The 27959-nt window shown below is 48.5% G+C and overlaps 1 protein-coding gene across 8 annotated transcripts in view; it reads right to left on the bottom strand.

Annotated features, from left to right (window-relative positions):
• TERB1 (telomere repeat binding bouquet formation protein 1) overlaps positions 1-27959 on the bottom strand; it is a 569128-nt gene that overhangs the window by 263786 nt on the left and 277383 nt on the right. For 7 of the 8 annotated variants that reach the window (XR_010189500.1, XM_063945551.1, XM_063945548.1 and 4 more), the window contains one exon: positions 21960-22112. The exons of the other annotated variant lie outside the window; for it this stretch is intronic. Coding sequence is in view for 6 of the 7 variants with exons in the window: in XM_063945551.1 (XP_063801621.1) it covers positions 21960-22112 (153 nt within the window). In the remaining variant the exon portion in view is untranslated. The remainder of the gene's footprint in view (positions 1-21959; positions 22113-27959) is intronic. 8 annotated transcript variants of the gene reach the window in all.

The raw sequence follows: 27959 nt of genomic DNA, 5'->3' as shown, positions 1-27959 counted from the left end.
GTGACGTAAGAACAAATCAATGTCACTGAATTCCATAGTATCTAAGGGGTATATGCAATTGCGGTCGAATTCCCGAAATTGTCGAATTTCGGGTCATTTGCGCCCCAAAAAAAAATTTGCCTATGCAATTCAGTGCTTTCCGACCAAAAAACGGACTTTCAAAATTCGACTTTTTGAAATTCGAATTTTTGCAAATTCGACTTTTCTGCAATGAAACAAGTGCTGCAATTCGACAAAAGCATATTCAATTCAAGTTTGGAAATTCGACAGCAGTGCTTTTAGACAGCAAATTCGTCATTTTCAATCCGCCACACTTTGGAGGGTGAAAACAATAAAAAAAAATTTAAACATGTTTTTTTTGGTGTTTTTTTTTTTAGGAATAGCATATCTATTTATATTAGAAGGGATTAGGTTTTTTTTTTTTTTTTTTTTGGAGGCACAAATATTATTTATATATTTTTTAAAATATTATTTTTTTTTATTGCTGGAACGGTAAAATCCTTAAAAAAAATGGCGTGGGGTCCCCCCTCCAAAGCATAACCAGCCTCGGGCTCTTCGAGCTGGTCCTGGTTCTAAAAATGCGGGGGAAAAATTGACAGGGGATCCCCCGTATTTTTAAAACCAGCACCGGGCTCTGCGCCTGGTGCTGGTGCCAAAAATACGGGGGACAAAACGAGCAGGGGTCCCCCGTATTTTTCACACCAGCATCGGGCTCCACTAGCTGGACAGATAATGCCACAGCCGGGGGTCACTTTTATGCCGCGCCCTGCGGCCGTGGCATTAAATATCCAACTAGTCACCCCTGGCCGGGGTACCCTGGGGGAGTGGGGACCCCTTCAATCAAGGGGTCCCCCCCCCCCAGCCACCCAAGTGCCAGGGGTGAAGCCCGAGGCTGTCCCCCCCATCCAATGGGCTGCGGATGGGGGGGCTGATAGCCTTTTGTGATAATGAAAAGAATATTGTTTTTTCCAGCAGTACTACAAGTCTCAGCAAGCCTCCCCCGCAAGCTGGTACTTGGAGAACCACAAGTACCAGCATGCGGGATAAAAACGGGCCCGCTGGTACCTGTAGTACTACTGGGAAAAAAATACCCAAATAAAAACAGGACACACACACCGTGACAGTAAAACTTTATTTCATACGTCGACACACACATACTTACCTATGTTCACACGCCGACATCGGTCCTCTTCTCCATGTAGAATCCACGGATACCTGAAAATAAAAGATCAATATACTCACCTCAGCCATGGTCCAGAGATACATCCACGTACTTGGCAAAAAAAGAAAACGAACACACGGGCCACCGGACTGAAAGGGGTCCCATGCTGACACATGAGACCCCTTTCCACGAATGAGACCTGTCAGTGACAGCTGTCACACAAAGGTCTCTAAAGCCAATCAGGAAGCGCAACTTCGTTGCGCTCACCTGATTGGCTGTGCGCTGTCTGAACTCAGACAGCGCATCGCACAGCCCCGTCCATTATATTCAATGGTGGGAACTTAGCGGCTAGCGGGGAGGTCCCCCGCCGGTCAGCGGCTGACCGCGGGTAACCCTACCGCTGACGGCAAAGTTCCCACCATTGAAACTAATGGAGCGGCTTTGCGATGCGCTGTCACAGCACAGACAGCGCACAGCCAATCAGGTGAGCGCCACGGAAGTAGCGCTTCCTGATTGGCTGAAGGGACTTCAGTGACAGGAGTCACGTGATGTCCCGGCATTCGGGAGAAAGGGGTCTGATGTGAAAGCATGGGACCCCTTTCAGTCCGGCATGGAGCGGGTGTTCGGTTTGTTTTTTTAACAAGTACGTGGATTTATATCTGGACGTGGATGTACCTCTGGACGCTGGAAGGGGAGTATAATTTTTTCACAGGTACCCTCGGATCGTCGGAGACCGTGGCAGTCGGCGTGTCAACATAGGTAAGTATGTGTGTGTCGGTAGTGTGTAATAAAGTTTTACTATCAAGGTGTCTGTGTACTGTTTTTATTTGGGTATTTTTTTTCCAGTAGTACTACAGGTACCAGCGGGCCCGTTTTTCTCCCGCATGCTGGTACTTGTGGTTCTCCAAGTACCAGCTTGCGGGGGAGGCTTGCTGGGACTTGTAGTACTACTGGAAAAAACAATATCTTTTTATTATCACAAAAGGCTATCAGCCCCCCCATCCGCAGCCCATTGGATGGGGGGGGACAGCCTCGGGCTTCACCCCTGGCCCTTGGGTGGCTGGGGGGGGGGACGACCCCTTGATTGTAGGGGTCCCCACTCCCCCAGGGTACCCCGGCCAGGGGTGACTAGTTGGGTAGTTAATGCCACGGCCGCAGGGCACGGCATAAAAGTGACCCCCGGCTGTGGCATTATCTGTCCAGCTAGTGGAGCCCGATGCTGGTGTTAAAAATACGGGGGACCCCTACTCTTTTTGGCCCCCGTATTTTTGGCACCAGCACCAGGCGCAGAGCCCGGTGCTGGTTTTAAAAATACGGGGGATCCCTGCCCAATTTTCCCCCGCATTTTTAGAACCAGGACCAGCTCGAAGAGCCCGAGGCTGGTTATGCTTTGGAGGGAGGACCCCACGCCATTTCCCCCCCCCCCGGGTTTTTCCAAATCGCGGCAAAATCCGCCAAATCGGCCGATTTTCGCCCGCGGGTCTGTCGAATCCGTTTTTCATTGAATATGGTGAATTCCAGCAGCCACCTGCCGGAATTCACCTGTCGAATTGTGTCGAATTTAAAAACGGCGATAATTTGCCGTGATTCGCCGTGAATTGCATATACCCCTAAGTCTTTTAGCAATGTGCCTGACCACTTTACTATGGGGGTCATTCCGAGTTGTTCGCTCGCTAGCAGTTTTTAGCAGCCGTACAAACGCATTGTTGCAACCCACCGGGGAGTGTATTTTTGCTTTGCAGAAGTGCGAACGCTTATGCAGCAGAGCGCCTGCAAAATAATTTTGTGCAAAACAAGACCAGCCTTGTAGTTACTCTTCGTGTGCGTTGATTCTAATGACTGAGGGACTGCTTTTGACGTCACACACCCGCCCAGCGTTCGCCCAGCCATGCCTGCGTTTTTCCAGGCACGCCTGCGTTTTTCTAAGCACTCCCTGAAAACAGTCAGTTGACACCCAGAAAGTCCCACTTCATGTCAATCTTCCTGCGTTCGGTCGTGCGACTGAAAGCTTCGCTAGAACCTGTGCAAAACCATGATGCTCTTTGTACCCGTACGTCGCGCGTGCGCATTGCGGTGCATATGCATGCGCAGATTAGCAGTTTTTTACACTAATCGCTACGCAGCGAACAACGGCAGCTAGCGAACAACTCTGAATGACCCCCTATGGCTTTAGAAATCCACGCACAAGCAATAGTGGGCCGTAAAGCGACGCCATTAGCTGCGTATAGTGATTTGAGTGTATTTTCAATCTTGCGTTCAGCCGGTTCTTTTAAAGCGGTTGAACCAGGAACAGGTCAAACTACCTTTTTTGACAACCTAAATACAGATGCGTCAACTATTTTCCCACTTTTTCCTATCCTCTTCAAGAAAAGGGAAAGCAATAAGAACCCTTTTTGGGATCTGGAATTTTTTCTCTGGGGATTCCCAGGATTTTTCAAACAAAGAGTTTAACTCCTTGGAAGCCGGAAAGGTAAGCAAGGATTTCTTACATTCTGTAAAATAAAATTCCTCCACCTGTTCAGGTACATTCTCAGAAATGTGTAAAACATCCCTAATGACGTCAATCATTAGTTGCACCCCTTTTGCAAGGGATGCATTCCCTCCCTACATGTCCCCATCACCGTCCCCTGTATCAGAGTCGGTATCAGTGTCAGCTTGCATTATCTGGGCAAGTGTACGCTTTTGTGGGTGTGTAGGTGGGGTTTTGATGAAGTAGTGGGGGCCAAATACTGTAACCCCCCACAGATTTCCTCAAAAACTGCATCTCTTTCTCAGTATGTGACATCCTTGTAGAAATCTGGGATATCATTCCCCTTGAAGAATCCACCCATGGGGGTTCAGATTCAGAAGGCTGAGACAGTATATTGCAGTCCTGAGTACTTGGGATAGACTCCTCAGGAGAAGATAAACACTCTGCAGCACAGGACACAGAGTCCTTAGACATGGTAATGTGGGATGTACACACACACAGGAAAATGTCAGATACAGTTTCTCCCCAGAGTACCTTCAGAGAGTCACAGAGTCTTAGAAGCCAGCCACACAGCGCCCTTTGTAGCAGTTATGATAAAAGCCCAGCGCTGAGAAACCAATCTTATTAGGTTGATTATTACTAACACTTCACTCCCCCCCTGTCTATAACACCCTGGTACCGCAGTAACTGGAGTTATGTGGAGGGTCAGCGCTCCCTATCAGCGTTTCTTCTGTGTCTGCAGGGAGGAAAATGGCGCTGGTGAGTGCTGATCCGCTCTGAGGAGAAGCCACGCCCCCCCGTAATGGTGCGCAGCTTGCCGCACAAATTTGATTATACTGGCTGGAGGTCTCTATGCTAACAGAAGGATTAGCCCCTGTTAGCGTCTGTGACCAGTTTATGGTGACTGCACTGGCCCAGGACGCCCCTCCAAACGCCTACACGAAGTGTTGCTGAGCCTTCCTGGAGTGCAGCCTGAATCAGAGCTGCGCTCCCACCCTTGTGCCGCCATACGCGCCCTCGACCCGCTAACCGGGTCGCTGGCACTGTACTCACCACCTTCTATCTTCTGGCTCTGTTAGGGGGTGGCGACCCTGCTGCGGGAGTGAGCGGTCGCCTCGTAGGGCTTGCGATCATCACCCTCAGGAGCACAGTGTCCTGTCAGCGGAGATAGAGAACCATTAACTTCTAGAGTTGGTTCCTACTCCCCCCCCTAAGTCCCATGAAGCAGGAAAGCTGTTGCCAGCAGCCTTCCTGTACCTAAAGATCTAATTAAAATAAAAAAACTAAGAAAACCCCTAAGAGCTCCCCTAGCTGTGGCCGGCTCCTTTGGGCACATTTTCTAAACTGAGTCTGGTAGGAGGGGCACAGAGGGAGGAGCCAGCCCACACTATTGATCTCTTAAAGTGCCCATGGCTCCTAATGGACCCGTCTATACACCATGGTACTAATGTGGACCCCAGCATCCTCTAGGACATAAGAGAAATACTTTTACTCATACACAAGGCCAATAACCAAATGACACCAACGTACATCACTTTACTTATCTCAAAATATCGCCCAACCTCTTCATTCTTCACAAGATCTACGTCTCTCATTCACAATCATTGCTTGCTCCCAAGCACATATGAAGGACTTTCTCTGGGCTGCACCCACTCTGTGCAATGCCCTCCCACGCAGAATACGACTCTCCTCTAGTCTCCAAACTGTAAAGCGTTCTTTGAAAACTCACCTCTTCAGTGAAGCTTATCAAATTCTGGAGTCACCCACAAAAACTTCATAAACTTTCCTATCCAATAAAATCTCCACTGTACAGTCCACACATCCTCACATATTTTCTCTCTCTTCACTTTCCCATCCTCCTGACCCAACATTGCAGTGTGACCATGGGGGTCATTCCGAGATGATCGTAGCTGTGATAAATTTAGCACAGCTACGATCATCACACTAACATGCGGGGGGACGCCCAGCACAGGGCTATCCCGCCCCGCATGTCAGTGCCTGCCCCCATCTCTGCAGAAGTGCAAAGGCATCGCGCAGCGGGGATGCCTTTGCACTTCAAGAGTAGCTTTAGCGTGCTGGCCGGGAGCTACTTGTCGCTCCCCGGCCCGCAGCGGCTGCGTGTGACGTCACGCAGTCACTGCGGCCTTCCCCCCGTTCGTAGGCGTGGCCGGACCGAGCCCATGAAACGGCGGCTAAACGCCCTGTTCCGCCCCCCCCCCCTCCCCCCAGCGACCGCCTCTGCCTGTCAATCTAGTGGACCATTATGCTCTAGATAGCACCTATCCTTGTGTATCAATGACTATTTCCCTATAAATTGTAAGCTTGCAAGCACACCCTTCCTACCTCTATGACTGTTATTTCCCAGTTTTGTTTTATCATTTTTGTTTCCACTTGTAAAGCACAACGGATTTTGTATCATTATATAAGAAACTGCTAATAAATAAATAAAAGTTGCTGGAAACGGCTTCTTCTTACACCACGAAATAAGTCTTCCATACATCATGACAGTTGTTCACTGAGACAAATTGTTTAAGCTTGAGCAAACAGTCAGAAAAACCTTAGCCTTAAGGATTATTGATTCATCAGCCACAGTATTATAGTCAGTTCCACCAATCCTTAATGATAAATGGTCAATGGATGAGCAGACCCTGTCTTGGAGGAAGAAGCCACAATGGATCTACTGACATTGGGGGTCATTCCGAGCAGTTCGCACGCAGCGGTTTATCGCTGCGGTGTGAACAGGTGCAGAATGCGCATGCGCGGCGGCAGCAGTGCGCGACGTTGCCCAGCGACAGGGGTCGCCAGGTTACGTCACGTCTAGAGAACAAAGCGGTCGCAGAGCGGACCGCTAAGAACATTGACAGGAAGAAGGTGGACCTGGGCGTCTCCACAGCGTTGGAGGCCGTTTTCGGGGAGTGGATTGGAAAACGCAGGCGTGTTCAGAACAACGGAGGGCGGATGTCTGACGTCAGAAGCAGCTTCAGCATCGCAGGGATCATCGCACAGGGTAAGTAGGTATAGGGCTGGTCAAGTTCTGCTTGAAATTTTTTTAGCTTAGCAGGGCTGCACAAGCGATCACAGCCCTGCTAAGCTAAAATACACTCCCCCATAGGCGTGGACTACTGATCGCAGCAGCAGCTAAAAGTTGCTGGCTGTGATCAACTCGGAATGACCACCATTGTGCGCATCTACCATGAGCATCTTGGTCAGTCTATCAAAAACACCTGAACATTTGTCTCTTTTCACTTGCTCACGATACGTGGCAGCAAACAGCCAGATGGTACAAATAAACCAGATGAGAATCCCTCCATTGGAACCTTGCAAATTGCTGAGCCTCAAAAGTCGAGACCAAGGGGGTCATTCCGAGTTGTTCGCTCGCAAGTGAATTTTAGCAGATTTGCACACGCTAAGCTGCCGCCTACTGGGAGTGAATCTTAGCATCTTAAAATTGCGAACGATGTATTCGCAATATTGCGATTACACACCTCGTAGCAGTTTCTGAGTAGCTCCAGACTTACTCGGCATCTGCGATCATTTCAGTGCTTGTCGTTCCTGGTTTGACGTCACAAACACACCCAGCGTTCGCCCAGACACTCCCCCGTTTCTCCGGCCACTCCTGCAATTTTTCCGGAAACGGTAGCGTTTTTTCCCACACGCCCATAAAACGGCCTGTTTCCGCCCAGTAACACCCATTTCCTGTCAATCACATTACGATCGCCAGAACGATGAAAAAGCCGTGAGTAAAATTCCTAACTGCATAGCAAATTTACTTGGCGCAGTCGCAGTGCGGACATTGCGCATGCGCATTAAGTGGTAAATCGCTGCGATGCGAAGATTTTTACCGAGCGAACAACTCGGAATGACCCCCCAAATTTCCCAAGTTTTTAATGATAAAGAAAAGAAATCTAAGACATTACTAATCTGATTAACAAGTGTAACTTGTCTCTGCTACTTTGTGTCACAAGAGAAGACACTCAGTAGACACTAGAATGGATTTCTGAAAGTTGATGAGCTACCCATGAGATTCTGCCATTTGTGCTGTCTCTTGCACATGGGCTAGAACATGGCTGGGGACTCTACCGTGATCAAGAGCTTATTCATATAAGGAATGATTGTCACCTGCCTGGACCTCAGAGTAGAAGCCTTGACTGCTGTGTACTTTGTTAAAGCATGCACAGCTGTTGCCAGGCCAAAGCTCAAAAATAGGGTTTTAATTACCTACCGGTAAAATCCTTTTCTCGTAGTCCGTAGAGGATGCTGGGGTCCACATTAGTACCATGGGGTATAGACGGGTCCGCTAGGAGCCATTGGCACTTTAAGAGTTTAACAGTGTGGGCTGGCTACTCCCTCCATGCCCCTCCTACTGGACTCAGTCTAGAAACTGTGCCCAAGGAGACGACAACTTCGAGAGAAGGATTTTACACAGATAGTGGTGAAATTCTCACCAGCTCACACATACCAGGCAAACCAATCTAACCAGCTTGAAAACTCATCAACGGCTGAACAATATTACTTAACCAAGTAACAATCAGTAATTTAACCAAGAACCAAGCAGTACTGAACTAAGTAACCACTGCAGGATCACGAAGGGCTGGGCAGGTGCCCAGCATCCTCTACGGACTACGAGAAAAGGATTTACTGGTAGGTAATTAAAATCCTATTTTCTCTTACGTCCTAGAGGATGCTGGGGTCCACATTAGTACCATGGGGATGTACCAAAGCTCCCAGAACGGGAGGGAGAGCGCAGAGGCTCCTGCAGAACTGACTGACCAAACTTCAGGTCCTCAGAGGCCAAAGTATCGAACTTGCAAAACTTAGCAACGTGTTCGACCCAGACCAAGTAGCCGCTCGGCAAAGCTGTAAAGTCGAGACATCCCAGGCAGCCGCCCAGGAAGAACCCACCTTACGAGTAGAGTGGGCCTTAACAGATATTGGACACAGCAGTCTTGCTGTAAAGTACGCATGCTGGATAGTGAACCTGATCCAGCGAGAGATCGTCCGCTTCGAAGCAGGACACCCAAGTTTTTTGGGATCACACAGGACAAATAAAGAGTCAGATTTTCTGTGATGAGCAGTCCTCTTCACATAGAATTTCAGAGCCCTTACAACATCCAAGGACTTTGACGGAATTGAGGAGTCAGTAGCCACTGGAACCACAATACGTTAGTTGATATGAAAAGCGGACACAACCCTTGGAAGGAACTGCAGACGTGTCTGGAGCTCAGCCCTATCTTCATGGAAGACCAAGTAGGGACTTTTGCAAGACAAAGCCCCCAACTCCGACACACGTCTAGCAGAAGCTAAGGCCAACAAAGTGACAGCCTTCCACATGAGAAACTTGACCTCAACCTCCTGTAGAGGCTCAAACCAATCCGATTGGAGGAACTGTAACACCATGTTAAGATCCCAGGGTGCCGTAGGTGGCACAAAGGGAGGTTGGATGTGCAGAACCCTTTTCAAAAAAGTGTGAACCTCAGGAAGGGAAGCAGCTGTTTCTGGAAGAAAATGGACAAGGCCGAAATCTGGACCTTTACGGATCCTAACCTCTGGCCCATATCCACACCTGCTTGCAGGAAGAGGAGAAACCATCCCAGCTGAAACTCCACCATAGGAAACTTCTTGGATTCACACCAAGATACATACTTTTTCCAAATGCGATGGTAATGCTTAGACGTTACTCCTTTTCTAGCCTGTATCAGGGTAGGAATGACTTTGTTCGGAATGCCCTTCCGAGCTAATATCTGGCGTTCAACCTCCATGCCGTCAAACATAGCCGCGGTAAGTCTTGATAAGCGAACGACCCCTGTTGTAACAGGTCCTCCCGAAGAGGAAGAGGCCTCGGATCTTCCAGCAGTAGATCCAGAAGATCCGTGTACCAAGCCCTTCTTGGCCAGTCCGGAGCAATGAGGATTGCCTGAACTCTTGTTCTCCTTATGAGCTTTAGAATCCTTGGGATGAGTGGAAGTGGAGGCAACACATACACCGACTGGAACACCCACGGAGACACCAGAGCGTTCCAACCGCCACTGCTTGCGAGTCTCTCGACCTGGAACAATACCTCTGAAGCTTCTTGTTGAGGTGGGAGGCCGTCATGTCTATTTGAGGAACCCCCCAAAGATTTGTCACCTCCGTGAACACCTCTGGATGGAGGCCACACTCTCCTGGATGGAGATCGTGTCTACTGAGGAAATCCGCTTGCCAGTTGTCCACTCCCGGAATGAAAATTGCTGAAAGCGCCAACGCGTGTTTTTCTGCCCTGAGGATGATTCTTGTTACCTCTGACATTGCAACTCTGCGCTTCGTTCCGCCCTGTCGGTTTATGTAGGACACTGTCGTTACATTGTCCGACTGCACTTGAATGGCTCGATCTCGCAGAAGATGTGCCACTTGAAGAAGACCGTTGTACACGGCTCTTAGTTCCAGAATGTTTATTGGAAGACTGGATTCCAGACTTGACCACCTTCCTTGGAAGGTTTCCCCTTGAGTGACTGCGCCCCATCCCCAGATGCTTGCATCCATGGTTAGGAGGATCCAGTCCTGAATCCCGAACCTGCGGCCCTCCAGAAGGTGAGACATTTGCAGCCACCAGAGGAGTGAAATCCTTGCTTTCGGCGACAGACGAATCCTCAGGTGCAAATGTAGATGAGACCCCGACCACTTGTCCAGGAGATCCAGTTGGAAGGATCGAGCATGAAATCTTCCGTACTGTAGAGCCTCATCTTCCCCAGAAGGCGAATGCACTGATGAACCGATACCCGGGCTGGCTTCAGGATATCCCAGACCATTGTTTGTATCACCAACACTTTCTCCTCCGGTAGAAACACCCTCTGCACTTCCGTGTCGAGGATCATCCCCAGGAAAGACAATCTCCTTGTCGGCTCCAAATGTGACTTTGGAAGGTTCAGAATCCAATCATGTTCCCTGAGCAGACAAGTCGTGAGAGCAATAGACTGCAACAACCTTTCCCTGGTTGATGCCTTTATCAGCAGATCGTCCAAATATGGAATTATGTTCACCCCCTGTCTGCGGAGGAGAACCATCATCTCCGCCATCACCTTGGAGAACACTCTCGGTGCTGTCGAGAGGCCGAATGGCAGTGCCTGAAATTGATAGTGACTGTCCAACAGTGCAAATCTGAGATGCATCCTTGATATCCAGCGATACCAGAAACTCTCCCTCCTCCAGACCTGAGATCACAGCTCTCAGCGACTCCATTTTGAATTTGAACTCCCTCAGATAAGGGTTTAACGATTCCAAGTTCAAAATCGGTCTGACCAAACCATCCGGTTTCGGTACCACGAAAAGGTTTGAATTATAACCCTTGTTTTGCATGTGACTGGGACAATGACCTGTGACTTTTCCAATTTTTGGATGGCTTCCTGTAGGATAGCGCTGTCTGCCAGCAAAGCTGGCAAGCCTGATTTGAAGAATCGGTGAGGCGGAAGTTCTTGAAACTCCAGTCTGTACCCCTGGGACACAATATCCTGTACCCAGGGATCCAGGCCGGACGACACCCAGACGTGGCTGAAACGTCTGAGCCTTGCACCCACCAGCCCGTCCTCCAGGTTTCGCGGTCCACCGTCATGCTGAGGATTTTTAGGTGCCAGAAGCAGGTTTCTGGTCCTGGGAGCCTGCAGGTGCAGGTTATTTGGATTTTGCACATCCACCGCTGAAGAAAGTAGTAGTAGGTTTGGACTTTTTATCTTAGCGGTCTGAAAGGACTGCGATGCAGATGAAGAAAAGGGTTTCTTCGTAGAAGGTGTAGCTGAGGGAAGAAAAGGTGACTTACCCACGGTTGCCATGGAAATCCACGCATCCAACGCTTTTTCAAATAAAGCCTGACCTGTGTAGGGTAGGCTCTCCACACTTCTCCTGGATTCCGCGTCTGCAGACCATTGGCGTAGCCAGAGTCCCCTGCGAGCTGAGACCGACATGGAAGATATCCTTGCATTCAGCGTACTCCACCATGAACCCCGCAGAATCCTGTATATTACGCAAAAAAAGTTCAGTGTAATTTCTATCCATTGTATCTAAATCTTCTAGTAACGTGCCTGACCACCTTACTATGGCATGCACAGGCAATATTAGGCCTTAACGCCACCCCTAAAGCAGTGTATATGGAGTTGAGCATAGTGTCAATCTTACGATCAGCCGGTTCTTTTAATGCGGTAGATCTAGGCGCAGGTAACATCACCTTTTTTGACAGTCTGGACACAGATGTGTCAACTATGGGTGGGTTTTCCCATTTTTTTCTATCCTCCTCAGGGAAAGGAAAGGCAACCAGAACCCTTTTGGGATCTGGAATTTTTTCTCCAGGGTTCCCAGGATTTTTCAAATAAAGCGTTTAATTCTTTAGACGCAGGGAAGGTTAGCAAGGCTTTCTTATTATCGGTGAAGTAAGCCTCCTCAACCTATTCAGGTGGTGTGTCTGCAATGTTTAATACATCTCTAATGGCCTCAATCATGAGCTGCACCCCCTTTGCAAGGGATGCCGCCCCCCTCAGCAAATCCCCATCACCGTCTGCCGTGTCAGAGTCGGTATCCGTGTCATCTTGCATAATCTGGGCAAGAGCAAGTTTCTGTGGGTATAAGTTAGAGGATTTGGAAGAAATAGGAACAGAACCTGACCATACAGCCATAGAATTCTTTAAAACCTGAGTTTCAGTCTCAGTATGAGCTACCCTAGTAGATATCTGAGAGATCATTCCCTTAATAGAAGTTAGCCATTCCGGATCAGTAATGGGAATCTGAGACAAGACATTACATTCCTGGGTACAAGGAATTGATTTTTCTGGAGAAGACATGTTCTCTGCAGCATAAGACAACGAATCCCTTGACATGGCTATGTGAGAAACATATACCCACACACACACACAGGAAAATGTCAGACACAGTTTCACCCCAAGTATGCCACAGAGAAACACAGAGCACTTCCCTAGGTAAAATAAGATTTTAAACCTACCGGTAAATCTTTTTCTCGTAGTCCGTAGAGGATGCTGGGACTCCGTAAGGACCATGGGGATAGACGGGCTCCGCAGGAGACATGGGCACTTTAAGAAAGACTTTGACTCTGGGTGTGCACTGGCTCCTCCCTCTATGCCCCTCCTCCAGACCTTCGTTAGAGAAACTGTGCCCAGGGGAGATGGACAGTCTGAGGAAAGGATTTTAGTTAATCCAAGGGCAAGATTCATACCAGCCACACCAATCACACCGTATAACTTGTGTTAAACTAACCAGTTAACAGTATGAAAAACAACATAGTTTCGGTCAAAAACCGATGAAACTATAACATAACCCTTATTTAAGCAATAACTATATACAAGTCTTGCAGAAGTAGTCCGCACTTGGGACGGGCGCCCAGCATCCTCTACGGACTACGAGAAAAAGATTTACCGGTAGGTTTAAAATCTTATTTTCTCTAACGTCCTAGAGGATGATGGGACTCCGTAAGGACCATGGGGATTATACCAAAGCTCCCAAACGGGCGGGAGAGTGCGGATGACTCTGCAGCACCGATTGAGCAAACATGAGGTCCTCCTCAGCCAGGGTATCAAACTTATAAAACTTTGCAAAGGTGTTTGACCCCGACCAAGTAGCAGCTCCGCACAGCTGTAGTGCCGAGACCCCTCGGGCAGCCGCCCAAGAAGAGCCCACCTTCCTAGTGGAATGGGCCTTAACCGATTTTGGTAACGGCAATCCTGCCGCAGAATTCGCTTGCTGGATCGTGTTACAGATCCAGCGAGCAATAGTCTGCGTTGAAGCAGGGCCGCCAACCTTGTTGGCTGCATACAGGACAAACAGTGCTTCTGTTTTTCTGACTCTAGCCGTTCTGGCCACGTAAATTTTCAAAGCCCTGACCACATCAAGAAACTCTGAATCCTCCAAGTCACGAGTAGCCACAGGCATGACAATAGGTTAGTTCATATGAAAGGATGAGACCACCTTAGGTAGGAATTGAGGACGGGTCCGCAATTCCGCTCTATCCATATGGAAAACCAGATAGGGGCTTTTATGTGATAAAGCCGCCAATTTCGAAACTCGCCTAGCCGAAGCCAAGGCTAACAACATGACCACCTTCCAAGTGAGATATTTTAAATCCACCGTTTTGAGTGGTTCAAACCAATGTGACTTAAGGAAACTTAACACCACGTTAAGGTCCCAAGGCGCCACCGGAGGTACAAAAGGAGGCTGAATATGCATATACTCCCTTTACAAAAGTCTGTACTTCAGGTTTAGAGGCCAATTCCTTTTGAAAGAAAATGGATAAGGCCGAAATCTGAACTTTTATGGGGCCTAATGTTAGGCCCAAATTCACTCCAGTTTGCAGGAAGTGAAGGAGACGACCCAGATGGAATTCCTCCGTAGGAGCATTCCTGGCCTCACACCAAGAAACATATTTTCTCCATATTCGGTGATAATGTTTTGATGTCACGTCCTTCCTAGCCTTTATTAGCGTAGGAATGACCTCATCCGGAATACCTTTTTCCGCTAGTATACGGCGTTCAACCGCCATGCCGTCAAACGCAGCCGCGGTAAGTCTTGGATCAGACAGGGCCCCTGCTGCAGCAGGTCCTGCCTTAGAGGAAGAGGCCACGGATCTTCTGTGAGCAATTCCTGTAGATCCGGATACCAAGTCCTTCGTGGCCAATCTGGAACAATGAGGATTGTTCTCACTCTTCTTTGTCTTATTATTCTCAACACCTTGGGTATAAAAGAGGAAGAGAAGGAAACACATAGACCGACCGAAATACCCACGGTGTCACCAAGGCGTCCACAGTTATCGCCTGAGGATCTCTTGACCTGGCGCAATACCTTTTTAACTTTGTGTTAAGACGGGACGCCATCATGTCTATCTGGGGCAGTTCCCACCGATCTGCGATCTGCGCGAAGATTTCCTGATGAAGTCCCCACTCTCCTCTCTCCTGGATGCAGGTCGTGTCTGCTGAGGAAGTCTGCTTCCCAGTTGTCCACTCCCGGAATGAACACTGCTGACAGTGCGCTTACATGATTTTCCGCCCAGCGAAGAATCCTGGTGGCTTCCGCCATTGCTACCCTGCTCCTTGTGCCGCCTTGGCGGTTTACATGAGCTACTGCGATGACATTGTCCGACTGAATCAGAACTGGTTTTTCACGAAGTAATGCCTCCGCTTGACGTAGGGCGTTGTATATGGCCCTCAACTCCAGGATGTTGATGTGGAGACAAGTCTCTAGACTCGACCAAAGACCTTGGAAATTTCTTCCCTGTGTGACTGCTCCCCAACCTCGGAGACTTGCGTCTGTGATCACCAGGATCCAATCCTGAATGCCGAACCTGCGACCCTCTAGGAGGTGAGCACTCTGCAGCCACCACAGGAGAGACACCCTTGCTCTGGGGGACAAGGTGATCCTCTGATGCATTTGTAGATGTGACCCGGACCACTTGTCCAGTAGGTCCCATTGGAAGGTCCTCGCATGGAACCTGCCGAAGGGAATGGCTTCGTACGATGCCACCATTTTCCCCAGGACTCGAGTGTAGTGATGCACAGACACCTGTTTTGGCTTCAATAGGTTCCGGACCAGAGTCATGAGTTCCTGAGCTTTTTCCATTGGAAGAAAAACCTTCTTCTGGTCTGTGTCCAGAATCAAGCCCAAGAAGGTCAGATGCGTCGTAGGAACCAACTGTGACTTCGGGATATTGAGAATCCAGCCGTGTTGCTGTAACACCTTCAAAGACAGAGACACGCTGTCCAGTAACTTCTCCCGAGATCTCGCTTTTATGAGGAGATCGTCCAAGTATGGGATAATTGTGACCCCTCGCTTGCGCAGGAGCACCATCATTTCCGCCATTACCTTGGTGAAAATCCTCGGGGCCGTTGAAAGCCCAAACGGCAGCATCTGAAATTGGTAATGACAATCTTGTACAGCAAATCTCAGGAACGCCTGATGAGGAGGAAATATTGGAACATGAAGGTATGCATCCTTTATGTCCAGGGAAACCGTAAAATCCCCCCCTTCCAGGCTGGTGATAACCGCCCTGAGCGATTCCATCTTGAATTTGAACCTTTCCAAGTATAGGTTCAGGGTGTTTTAAATTCAAAATGGGTCTGACCGAACCGTCCGGTTTCGGAACCACAAACAGGGTTGAGTAATAACCCTTTCCTTGCTGCAGTAGAGGAACCTTGACCACTACCTGTTGAAGATACAATTTTTGTATTGCATTCAACACTAACTCCCTCTCTGAGGGAGCCGCAGGTAGAGCCGATTTGAAAAACCGTCGAGGAGGCACCTCTTCGAATTCCAGCTTGTATCCCTGAGAAACAATTTCTATTGCCCACCTGTGAATGAACCCAGATGTGGCTGAAAAGTCGAAGACGTGCCCCCACTTGAGCGGACTCCCCCAGGGAAGTCCCAGCGTCATGCAGTGGATTTTGCAGAGGCAGGGGAGGACTTCTGTTCCTGGGAACTAGCTGTGTGCAGCTTTTTTCCTCTGCCCTTACCTCTGGCAAGAAAGGACGATCCTCGTACGCTTTTGCTTTTATTCGAACGAAAGGACTGCATTTGATAATGAGGCGCTTTGTTAGGCTGTGAGGGAACATAAGGCAAAAAATTAGATTTACCTGCCGTAGCTGTGGAGATGAGGTCCGAGAGGCCTTCTCCAAATAACTCCTCACCTTTGTAAGGCAAAGACTCCATATGCCTCTTTGAGTCGGCATCATCCGTCCACTGTCGGGTCCATAAGACTTGCCTAGCAGAAACAGACATAGCTTTTATTCTGGAACTTAGCAAACAAATGTCTCTTTGAGCATCCCTCATTTATAACGCAGCATCTTTTATATGCCCTAGGGTCATTAAAATGGTATCCTTATCTAGGGTCTCAATTTCCGTAGATAAGGAGTCTGTCCATGCTGCGACAGCACTACAAACCCAGGCCGACGCCATTGCCGGTCTAAGAATTGTACCTGAATGTGTGTAAATGGACTTCATGGTAACCTCCTGTCTGCGATCAGCAGCATCCTTGAGGGTAGCCGTATCTTGGGATGGCAGCGCTATCTTCTTTGATAAACGTGTTAAAGCCTTGTCCACCTTAGGAGAAGACTCCCATCGTATCCTATCCGTTTGCGGGAAAGGATACGCCATAAGAATCCTTTTGGGAATCTGCAGCCTCTTGTCTGGAGATTCCCAAGCCTTTTCGCACAGCTCGCTCAGCTCATACGAGGATGGAAAAGTGACCTCAGGCTTTTTCTCTTTATACATGTGAACCCTCTTGTCAGGGACAGGGGGTTCCTCTGTGATATGCAAAACATCTTTTATTGCAATAATCATATATCGAATGCCCTTAGCCACTTTTGGCTGTAATTTTGCCTCCTCATAGTCAACACTGAAGTCTGAATCCGTGTCGGTATCTGTGTCCATTATTTGGGACAATGTGCGCTTCTGAGACCCGGAAGCTCCCGGTGACACAGGGACAGGCATGGTCTGACTACCTGACTGTTCCCTAGCCTCAGCCTTGTCTAATCTCTTGTGTAATAAATTTACACTAGCACTCAAGACATTCCACATTTCCATCCAGTCCGGTGTCGGCACTGCCGACGGAGATCTGACATTCATACACTCCCCCTCCTCCTTAGGTGAGCCTTCCACTTCATACATGTCGACACACGCGTACCGACACACCCCACACACACAGGGAAGCTCTTATCTGAAGACAGTTCCCCACCAGGCACTTTGAGAGTATGCCAGCACACACCCCAGGCAAAACACAGAATGTTTCCCCAGTAGCGCTGAAATAACACGTTTTTCGCCAATTATGTGCCCCCCCCTTGAAAAACCCACTGTCACCTCAGTAAGCAGGGGAGAGTCCGGGGAGCTTCCTCTCAGCGCTGTGCTGTGGAGAAAAATGGCGCTGGTGAGTGCTGAGGGAGAAGCCCCGCCCCCTCGGCGGCGGGCTTCTGTCCCGCTCAAATTATTCAAAAACATGGCGGGGGCTCTTTATATACATGTACAGTGCCCGGCTGTACATGTATATATGTGTTTATGCCATAATAGAGGTTTATATTGCTGCCCAGGGCGCCCCCCCTGCTCCTTGCACCCTTACAGTGACCGGAGTGTGTGAGGTGTATGGGAGCAATGGCGCACAGCTGCAGTGCTGTGCGTTACCTCAGTGAAGATCACGAAGTCTTCTGCCGCCTTTGAAGCCTTCTTACTTCTCATACTCACCCGGCTTCTATCTTCTGGCTCTGCGAGGAGGACGGTGGCGCGGCTCTGGGACGAACTCCAGGGTGAGACCTGTGTTCCGACTCCCTCTGGAGCTAATGGTGTCCAGTAGCCTAAGAAACAGGACCTTGAAACTCAGAGAAGTAGGGCTGTTTCTCTCTCCTCAGTCCCACGATGCAGGGAGTCTGTTGCCAGCAGTGCTCCTTGAAAATAAAAATCCTAATTAAAATACTTTCTTAGCAGGAAACCCAGGAGAGCTCCCTGCAGTGCACCCATCTCCTCTGGGCACAGTATCAAACTGAGGTCTGGAGGAGGGGCATAGAGGGAGGAGCCAGTGCACACCCAGAGTCAAAGTCTTTCTTAAAGTGCCCATGTCTCCTGCGGAGCCCGTCTATCCCCATGGTCCTTACGGAGTCCCAGCATCCTCTAGGACGTTAGAGAAATATAATAAAACTACCTGGCGCTGACTGTGTACCTTAATAGACTACACAATAATTACACAGCCTCCCCCCACCTTCTACAACCCCCTGGTACCGCACAGGATAGCTGGAGTTGCGTGGAGGGACAGCTCTCCCTGTCAGCGTCTCTGTAGCTGGATCTGCAGGTGGGAAAATGGCACTGAATGCTGCTGTGTCCGCTCTGAGAAGCCCCGCCCCCCTGAAACATGGCCCCCGCCCCCCTGAAACATGGCGCTGCTTCCCGCACTTTACATCTTTATACTGCCCTGAGGTATGGTGCTGGCAGCATTACCGAGGTCCCTGACAGCCTGAGTGACCAGTGTAAGGTATAGGCGTTGGCATAGGCCGCCCCTCATAGCGCCGCACTGTGTACCGCTGAGCCTCCGAAGTGCAGTTAGTACTGCGCTCCCAACCTGTTGCCGCCATCTTCACACCGGCTCCCCGCTTGCCAGCTGCACGGACATCGGCTGTGGCACACTGTTTCCTTATAGGAAAGATTACATTGCCTGTACCACTTACACTTATGAGCAGCGTCTTACACTTGTACCCTCAGCTACACTGCTGTCAAAAGTAACAGGTTTTTGGGGTTTTTTTTTTGCTACAGCTTCAACAATATATTCCAGCCTGTTTGCAATCAGTTTTTTTGTTACAACTTCAATCTGAAGAAACCATCTTTGTGTTCTGGTTATGACCAACTATTTCAACTAAATTCATAATCTTACTGGCCTTTACTATACCTCTTATCAGATAATTCTCTATGCGGTACGCTAAATGATTTTAGGGTTATAATGTTTTTTTATCTATAATTAATTTTTAAATCCATACTGCTGTTTATATTCATGTTGTATTTGTATTGATGTAGGATTATTAAATATTTTATATCTATTTCTGGCTCTCCATTTGTCTTTATTCATTGCTGCCCCCCTGCTATTAATCTATAAGATTTGGTGTGACCACGATTTGCCTTCAAAACAGCATCAATTCTTCTAGGTACACCTACACACAGTTTTTGAAGGAACTCAGCAGTAAGGTTGTTCCAAACATCTTGGAGAACTAACCATAGATCATCTATGGATGTAGGCTTGCACAAATCTTTTTGTCTCTTCATGTAATCTTAAGTCCCATACACACTAGATGAGAAAGTGAAAGATCTCGCTCAGCAGGGCTGATCTGAGCGAGATCTTTCACAATCTCGTCCAGTGTATACACTCAATGTCGTTAACGAAGCGCGCTCCGGCGCATCGTTAACGACCCCCTCCCTTGTCTGAACATATACAGACGAGGGAGGTCCTCCTTAACGACAGCCATGCTGCAGATGCAGCATGGCCGTATTCCCCCCGTCGTCGCTCCCTTCCCGCCGTTATCGGCAAGTGTGTATACCTGCTATACCACACTCCCGGTAAATATTTACTGCCCATAGATGTGGGCAATTTGCATACAGGCAACTATAGACATTTAGTTTTGTGCACGCGTAATTGCAGAGAGCTTGCGTGCAATTCTTCATTGTCCCCATAATTTTTAAACTACAGTCAGAGTCTCCATATGCCCAGTGTCCCACAAAGGAATGGAAGAGAAAATAGATTTTCCTTCTTTCTTTAAAAACAAACAAAAACATAATTTTCTAGTAGATGCACAAGAACTGGGAAACATCAAGTTTGTAGAAGGGTAAATTAAAGAAAAGAGACAATATGAAAACAAACTTCTTGTGGAAGCATGGAAAGTAGTTTTAATTTTTATTCTAAGAGCCCTGTCTTTTGTGTGTAGTTTTATCTTAATTAGTAATACCCATGTTCCACATACAGCTGCACGAGAGAATTGAGTGGTTGGTTCTCCATAGGCCTGGAGATACAGGGATCTTTTTACTAAGTTTTGGAGAGAGATAAAGTGGATAGAGTATACTTACCTACTTTTAATGTCTCCTCTCTGGGAGAAGCCCAGAGAGGAGACGCTGCAGGAGACTTCAGGGGGCGGGGGCGGGCGGTGACATCATCAAGCGATTTGCGTCATTTTAACCCCTTCCCCACTCCACGGACCCAAGAACTCAGGAGAGTATCACTAGGATGCAAGCAGGATGTGGGAGACTTGCTTACTCTTCTGGAGCTGCGGGGGGCTACCCCAAAACACGGGAGCCTCCCAGAGCTTCCGGGAGAGTAGGCAAGTATGAAATAGAGATAAAGAGCCAGTTTAACTGTCATTTTTCAAAAACAGCCTGTAACATAGCAGTTAGGAGATGATTGGCTGGTACTTTATTTCGATCCATTTTATTTCTCTCAAAGGCTTAGTACAAAGGGGGTCATTCCGAGTTGTTCGCTCGCTAGCAGATTTTAGCAGCATTGCACACGCTAGGCCGCCGCCCTCTGGGAGTGTATTTTAGCTTAGCAGAATTGCGAATGAAAGATTAGCAGAACTGCGAATAGAAAATTCTTAGCAGTTTCTGAGTAGCTCGAGACTTACTCCTACACTGCAATCAGCTCAGCTCGTTTCATTCCTGGTTTGACGTCACAAACACGCCCTGCGTTCGGCCAGCCACTCACCCGTTTCTCCAGACACTCCCGCGTTTTATTCTTGCACGCCTGCCTTTTTCCGCACACTCCCAGAAAACGGTCAGTTTCCGCCCAGAGACACCCACTTCATGTAAATCACACTCCGATCATTTCAACGATGAAAATTCTTAGTTCGACGTGAGTAAATCTACTAAGTTTTGTGCAAAAATACTTAGCGCGTGTGCACTGCGTACCATGCGCATTTTTGCCTTAATCGTTCCGTTGCGAAAATCGGCAACGAACGAACAACTCGGAATGACCCCCATAGAAACCACATATAACAACTGTAGTGGTTAGAATGGACAAATAATGTATGTACAAAATAAAGTATATCAATTAAGATGCTGGTAAAATAAACTGAGCTGCCGACGTTATACAAGTGATCTTATTAATCTGAACTAAGGGCCTAATTCAGACCTGATCGCAGCAGCAAAATATCTCTCTAATGGGCAACACAATGTGCTCTGCAGGTGGGGCAGATATAACATGTGCAGAGAGGGGCTCACTACGGCTGGCCGGCGGTCGGGCTCCCGGCGACCAGCATCCCGGCGCCGGGAGCCCGACCGCCGGCTTACCGACAGCTTGGCGAGCGCAAATGAGCCCCTTGCGGGCTCGCTGCGCTCGCCACGCTACGGGCACGGTGGCGTGCTACGCGCGCCACACTATTTTATTCTCCCTCTATGGGGGTCGTGGACCCCCACGAGGGAAAATAATTGTCGGTATTCCGGCTGTCGGGCTCCCGGCGCCGGTATACTGAGCGCCGGGAGCCCGACCGCCGGCAAACAGAAGACCACCCGCAGAGAGAGTTAGATTTAGGCGAGTTATTTTGTTTCTGTGCAGAGTAAATACTGGCTGCTTTATTTTAACACTGCAATTTAGATTTCAGTTTGAACACACCCCACCCAAATCTAACTCTCTCTGCACGTTATATCTGTCCCAACTGCACTGCACGTGGCTTTGCCCATTAGAGAGAAATGTTGCTGCTGCGATCAGGTCTGATTTAGGCCCTAAATCCTGTACAACAGCAATAGCAGCTGCAACTATGTTACTACCACAAAGCAACCACGTTTTTTGATTAGCTCAAAGAAATCAGCAAAATGTTCCATCCTTGTATATACCTACTGGAAACTTACGGTTCTCTGCGATGCAGGCATCCAAGGTCTTTGTTACTGCAACAGCCAGTCTGATACTTGATCGTTTTGCCTGTACACCCTTCACCAGTTGCAGGAGGACCTCAGCCAATGTATCAAGTCCACCAACTGAAGCAAAGTAATCCTGTGCAAAGCCTAGTGAAGCAATATTCATAGTGAATGAAACCTGTACAATAAAGCCAGTTGATTACTTGCCTCTGAGTCAGGCACATAGTGGCTGTAGAAGTGGTTGCAGAAGCCTGATTTACTACTGTATTGTAATGCAAGATTCTGTTTACCTAATGGGTCCAAGCACAGTTATGCCACTGCATCAGTCATCACTAGTAATAGCATGTGCACTAGGTGCAAAAGATCCGCCAGAAGCGGCTCATACAATGCAGAGATCTTTAGATACCAGCCCACGACATTCCTATAGTTCAAGTCAGGGCGGTTCCAGCGGTTGTCGCTGTCCAGTTCATGCTCTGAAACACCCAATTTCATGAAAGGACAGATCCAGCTAAGGGGCAGATGAATTAACCTGGAGAATGCATAAGGAAGTGATAAACCAGTGATATGTGCAAGGTGATAAACACACCAGCCAATCAGCTCCTAACTGTTAATTTACATATTGCAGCTGATTGGCTGGTACCTTTATCACCTTGCACATATCACTGGTTTATCACTACCTTATGCCTTCTCCAGGTTAATACATCTGCTAAGTTCCTTACGACTCATTTGATGGACCTACACAATAATGAATAAATTCGCCTCTGCACATGCTCTGTATGCAACAGCTCGTCATCTGCATCCATGCACAGGACTCAGAACCAGCCCCATCACTGCATAGTGTTACTCTTCTTTGCATGTTGCATATATTCAATCTAAATGTATGTATGTGAGACATTAATATATTAATTATATATATTATTAATAATTAATATATTATTATAATTAATATATTAATTATCTAAGGGCCTAATTCAGCATGGATCGCTATTCCGAGAATTTGCAAATTGAGCTATTATCGACTGACTGCATATGCGTAGCATTCACAATGCGCAGGCGCGAGGGCTAATAGCGACAGAAATTGTGTACTGATCATAATCGCAATGTAGCCTCTGCTTAGCTGACAGGAAACCAGCGTTTTTGGGCGGAAAGCTGACGTTTTCTGGGTGTGCCAGAAAAAATGCAGGAGTGCCCAGATGATTTTGGGGAGGGTCTCTGACGTCAGCGCAGACCACTTCCGGGCCGTCTCATGCGCAGATTAGTTGCAGTCTCAGACCTACTTACATTTGGTCAGATGGCAAAAAATCTTTGATGTTCCGGAAATTGCGTATGCATCTGCGTATGGATAGCGATCTGTGATGCAAACTTGCACGGGGTGTTATTTCTTCCTGTCGGGGTGGCACCTTTCTACTCGCAGACAACTGCAATTTCTCAGAATAACGATCCATGCTAAATTAGGCCCTAAATCCCCAAAACAGGATGTAACGAGCATATAAATAATAAGGGTCATATACTAACAATGCTGAAAATACAAGTCTGCACAAACACAACAGCATAGCTTTCATCGGTCAGTTGGAATTACACAGCCAAGGAATGCCCGATTGGTTGTTAACCTGCTCCTAAGCAGCCACAGTACATTAACAACTGTATGGAGACTCCAGGGGGTAAATTTACTAAGATGGGAGTTCTATTTAAGATGGGATGTTGCCCATAAACATTCAAAACAAACATTGGGGCTAATTCAGACCTGATCGTAGCCACGATCAGCCACCCAGAACAGGGCTAGTCCGCCCCGCAAGTCTGGCCCTCCCCCCGCCGCATGGGTGCGATAGCATCGCACGGTGGTGATGCTATTGCAACCGATGCGTTAGGCGACTTTTTTCCGCATCCCGGATCGCAGTGGCTGCGTGTGACGTCACGCAGCCACCACGGCCCGCCCCACACACGGTCTGGGCACACCTGCGTTGCCAGGACCGTTTGCCCCGAAATCGGCGGCCAAACGCCACCGGCCCGCCCAGCGAAGGCTTCTGCCTGTCAATCAGGCAGAGGCAATCGCTGGGCTGAGATGCTGATCGCATCTCTGGTATGCACATGCGCACTGCGGCGCATGCACAGTTTAGACCTGATCGCCCGTTGAGTGAAAACGCACAGCAGCGATCAGGTCTGAATTAGGCCCACTGTCTCTCCATTAAAATGATGATAATAATAATGATGATTTTCTTTCCTCCCGCAGACCTAATTTCATTATAAATAATGTGTATAGACCACAGCAGGCACACTAATATTTTCTATATTCTCAGTGGGGGGGATCATGGTACGCTCAGCCAATCAGAAGCCACTGCAGATTCGTAATGCCACCACTGAATATTTTGCGGCAGGGGTCATTCAGCTGCAAGATATACACCTTTTGAGGCACATATGTGTCTTTATTGTGGTATGGCTAAGTGGCATTTTTGTGAGCGTGCCCCCACCGTCTCCCTGTTCCTCCTCCAAAAGTAAGAAGCCAGAAGCAAAACCGAATCTGCACACAGGGGGAAGCGTAACATTTGGTTCTGCACAGGGAAAATAGAAAATGCGTGTTTTATGACATAAAAAAGGAGATTTATGGTAGACTTACCATAGCTAAATCTCTTTCTGCGAGGTACACTGGATTCCACAGGGAATAACATCAGGGTGTAGAGTTGAATCTTGATCCAAGGCACCAACAGCCTAACGCTTTGACTGTTCCCAGGATGCATTGCATCCTCTATAACCCCGCCCCCAGGCACTGGAGCTCAGTTTTCGTTAACCAGTCCAATGCAGTAGCAGGTAACAGAGACGGTAGATGTTAGTCACATAGAACCACATTCTCACGACAGGAGATGGGACTAGCGGCTAATGCCATACAAATCCAAAGAAGCTAAGTGCGTCAGGGTTGCGCCCTGTGGAATCCAGTGTACCTTGCAGAAAGAGATTTAACTATGGTAAATCTCCATTTCTGCAGCGGAGTACACTGGTATTCCACAGGGAATAACTTCGGGGATGTCCTAAAACAGTTCCTGATGGGAGGGGACGCACTGTAGCGGGTACAAGAACCCGGCGTTCCTCGGAGGCGGAAGTATCAAAGGCATAGAACCTGATGAACGTGTTCACTGAGGACCACGTAGTCGCCTTGGACAGTTGTTCAGCGGACGCGCCATGGCGGGCCGCCCAAGTAGGTCCAACAGACTGAGTAGAATTGGCTTTGATAGCAGCAGGAGCTGGGAGACCAGCCTGAACATAGGCTTGTGCAATCACCATTCTAATCCATCTAGCCAAGGTCTGCTTATTCGCAGGCCAGCCACGTTTGTGAAAACCAAAAAGTACAAAAAGCGTATTTGACTTCCTGAGGGAGGCAGTCCTCTCTACGTAAATACGGAGAGCCTGTACCACATCCAAAGACCGCTTTTTGGAGGACAAACCAGAAGAGCTAAAGGCCGGAACCACAATCTCTTGGTTAAGATGAAAAGATGATACCACCTTAGATAGATAACCAGGGCGAGTTCTAAGAACTGCCTGGTCACGGTGAAAAATCAGAAAGAGTGGATGACAGGACAAAGCGCCTAAGTCCGACACCATCCTAGCAGAGGCAATAGCCAATAAAAACACGACCTTAAGTGTAAGACATTTAAGATCCACAGACTCAAGAGGTTCGAATGAGACTCTTGCGGGCATTTAAGACAACAGACAGATCCTATGGGGCCACAGGAGGGACATAGGGAGGCTGAATCATTAAAACACCCTGAGTTTAAGTATGAACGTCAGGAATAGACGTAATTTTCCTCTGAAACCACAACGACAAGGCAGATATATGAACCTTGAGGGAGGCCAGACGAAGACCTAAGTCCAGGCCCTGTTGCAGAAAAGCCAAAAGTCTGGAGTTTTGAAAGTATATGCATCATAATTCTAAGCAGCACACCAGGTGGAGTAAGAATTTCAGACCCTATAATAAATCCGTGCAGTAGCCGGTTTACGGGCTTTCAACATAGTTTGAATAACCGCCTCAGAGAATCCCTTGGCCCTCAGGAGTGAAGCTACAAGAGCCACGCCATCAAAGCCAGTCTGGCCAGGTCCGGGTAGACACAAGGGCCCTGCACAAAGAGGTCTGGGCATTGAGGAAGTTGAAGAGGATGCTCGATCGAGAGACCCTGCAGGTCTGAGAACCAATGCCGTCTGGGCCAGGCTGGAGCGACCAGAAGTAGTATTCCTCTTTCTTGCTTGAACTTCTGCAGTACCCTGGGCAGGAGTGACACTGAAGGGAACACATATGGCAGCCGAAAGTTCCATGGAATTGCCAGTGCGTCCACGAACACTGCTTGAGGATCCCTTGTCCTTGTTCCGAAGACCAGAACCTTGTGATTGTGTCGAGACTCATCAGGTCTACATCTGGATGGCCCCACTTGTCCACTAGGAGTTGAAAGACTTCCGGATGAAGACTCCACTCTCCAGCGTGAACATCCTGACGACTGAGGAAATCCGCTTCCCAGTTGAGGACTCTGGGAATGAACACTGCTGATACCGCCCAACGGTGGATCTTTGATACTTCCAGCATTGCCATACGGCTTCGAGTGCCACCTTGATGATTTATGTACGCCACTGTGGTGGCATTGTCTGACTGTAATTGAACAGGCCTGTTCTGGACTAGAGGCAGGGCCAAGTCAACGCACTGAACACTGCCCGCAATTCCAGAATGTTTATCGGGAGGAGAGATTCTTCCCTGGTCCACCGAACCTGGAGAGAGTGTTGCTCCAACACCGCGCCCCTACCCCGCAGACTGGCATCCATTGTCAGGAGGACCCAGTTGGAGATCCAGAAGGGATGGCCCCTGCTCAACTGTTGGTCCTTTAGCCACCAGCTCAATGACAGACGGATCTCCGGAGTCAAGGAGATCATTTGAGACCTGATCTGATAAGGCAGGCCGTCCCACTTGGAAAGGATTAACCTCTGTAGAGGGCGGGAATGAAATTGAGTGTAATCTACCATGTCGAAAGCCGACACCACGAGGCCTAGTACTTGCATCGCTGAGTGTATCGACACTCTTGGGGAGAGGAAATATCTGATCCTGTCCTGAAGTTTCAAGACTTTCTCTGGAGACAAAAACAATCGTTGGTTGTGTGTGTCCAGTAGTGCCCCCAGGTGCACCATGCTCCGAGCCGGGACCAGCAAGGACTTTTTCCAGTTGATGAGCCACCCCGTGGGCTTGTAGGAATTGGACCTTCAGTTGCAGATGATTGAGGAGTACCTCTTGGGAGTTCGCCAGGATCAGCAAGTCGTCCAGATACGGTAGGATCCTGATATTCCGACAGCGGAGCAGAGCAGTCATCACGGCTATGACCTTGGTGAAGATCCGAGGGGCTGTAGCCAATCCAAGAGGCAGTGCCTGGACATGATAATGTAGGTTGCCAATAGCAAACCGCAGATATTGCTGATGCGACATGGCAATAGGTATGTGCAGGTAAGCATCCTGTATGTCCAGGGATACCATATAGTTTTCGGGGTTCCATGGCCAGCACTTTAGAGCGCAGAGTTTCCATACGGAATTTGGATACTCTCACAAACTTGTTAAAGGATTTGAGGTTGAGTATAGGCCGGAAGGACCCATTTGGCTTCGGAATTAGAAACAGGGTCGAATAGTATCCCCTACCTCTCTGAGACAGAGGTACCAGCACTACCACTCCTGTATCCAGGAGGGATTGTACAACCAAGTGTAGAGCGTGCGCTTTTAATGGATCCGCAGGGATAACCGTTGTGCAAAACTGGCGAGGAGGACGTCTCTTGAAAGAGATCGCGTACCCGTGAGACACAACTTCTCGCACCCAGGCGTCCGCAGTGGCCATAACCAGGCCTGGGCGAACTGCAGAAATCGGCCTCCCACCCCGAGGTCCCCCAGCGGGAGGCCCGCCCCGTCATGCAGCAGACTTGTCTTGTTTGGAAAATTTAGGCTTAGTGGTTTTGGAAGCATAAGCCTGTCGCGGATAC

This window comes from Pseudophryne corroboree, chromosome 11 (assembly GCF_028390025.1).
Source record: "Pseudophryne corroboree isolate aPseCor3 chromosome 11, aPseCor3.hap2, whole genome shotgun sequence".
Taxonomy (NCBI): domain Eukaryota; kingdom Metazoa; phylum Chordata; class Amphibia; order Anura; family Myobatrachidae; genus Pseudophryne; species Pseudophryne corroboree.
The sequence above is the reverse complement of the archived record's forward strand: the minus strand, read 5'-3'. Positions and strand labels throughout refer to the sequence as shown.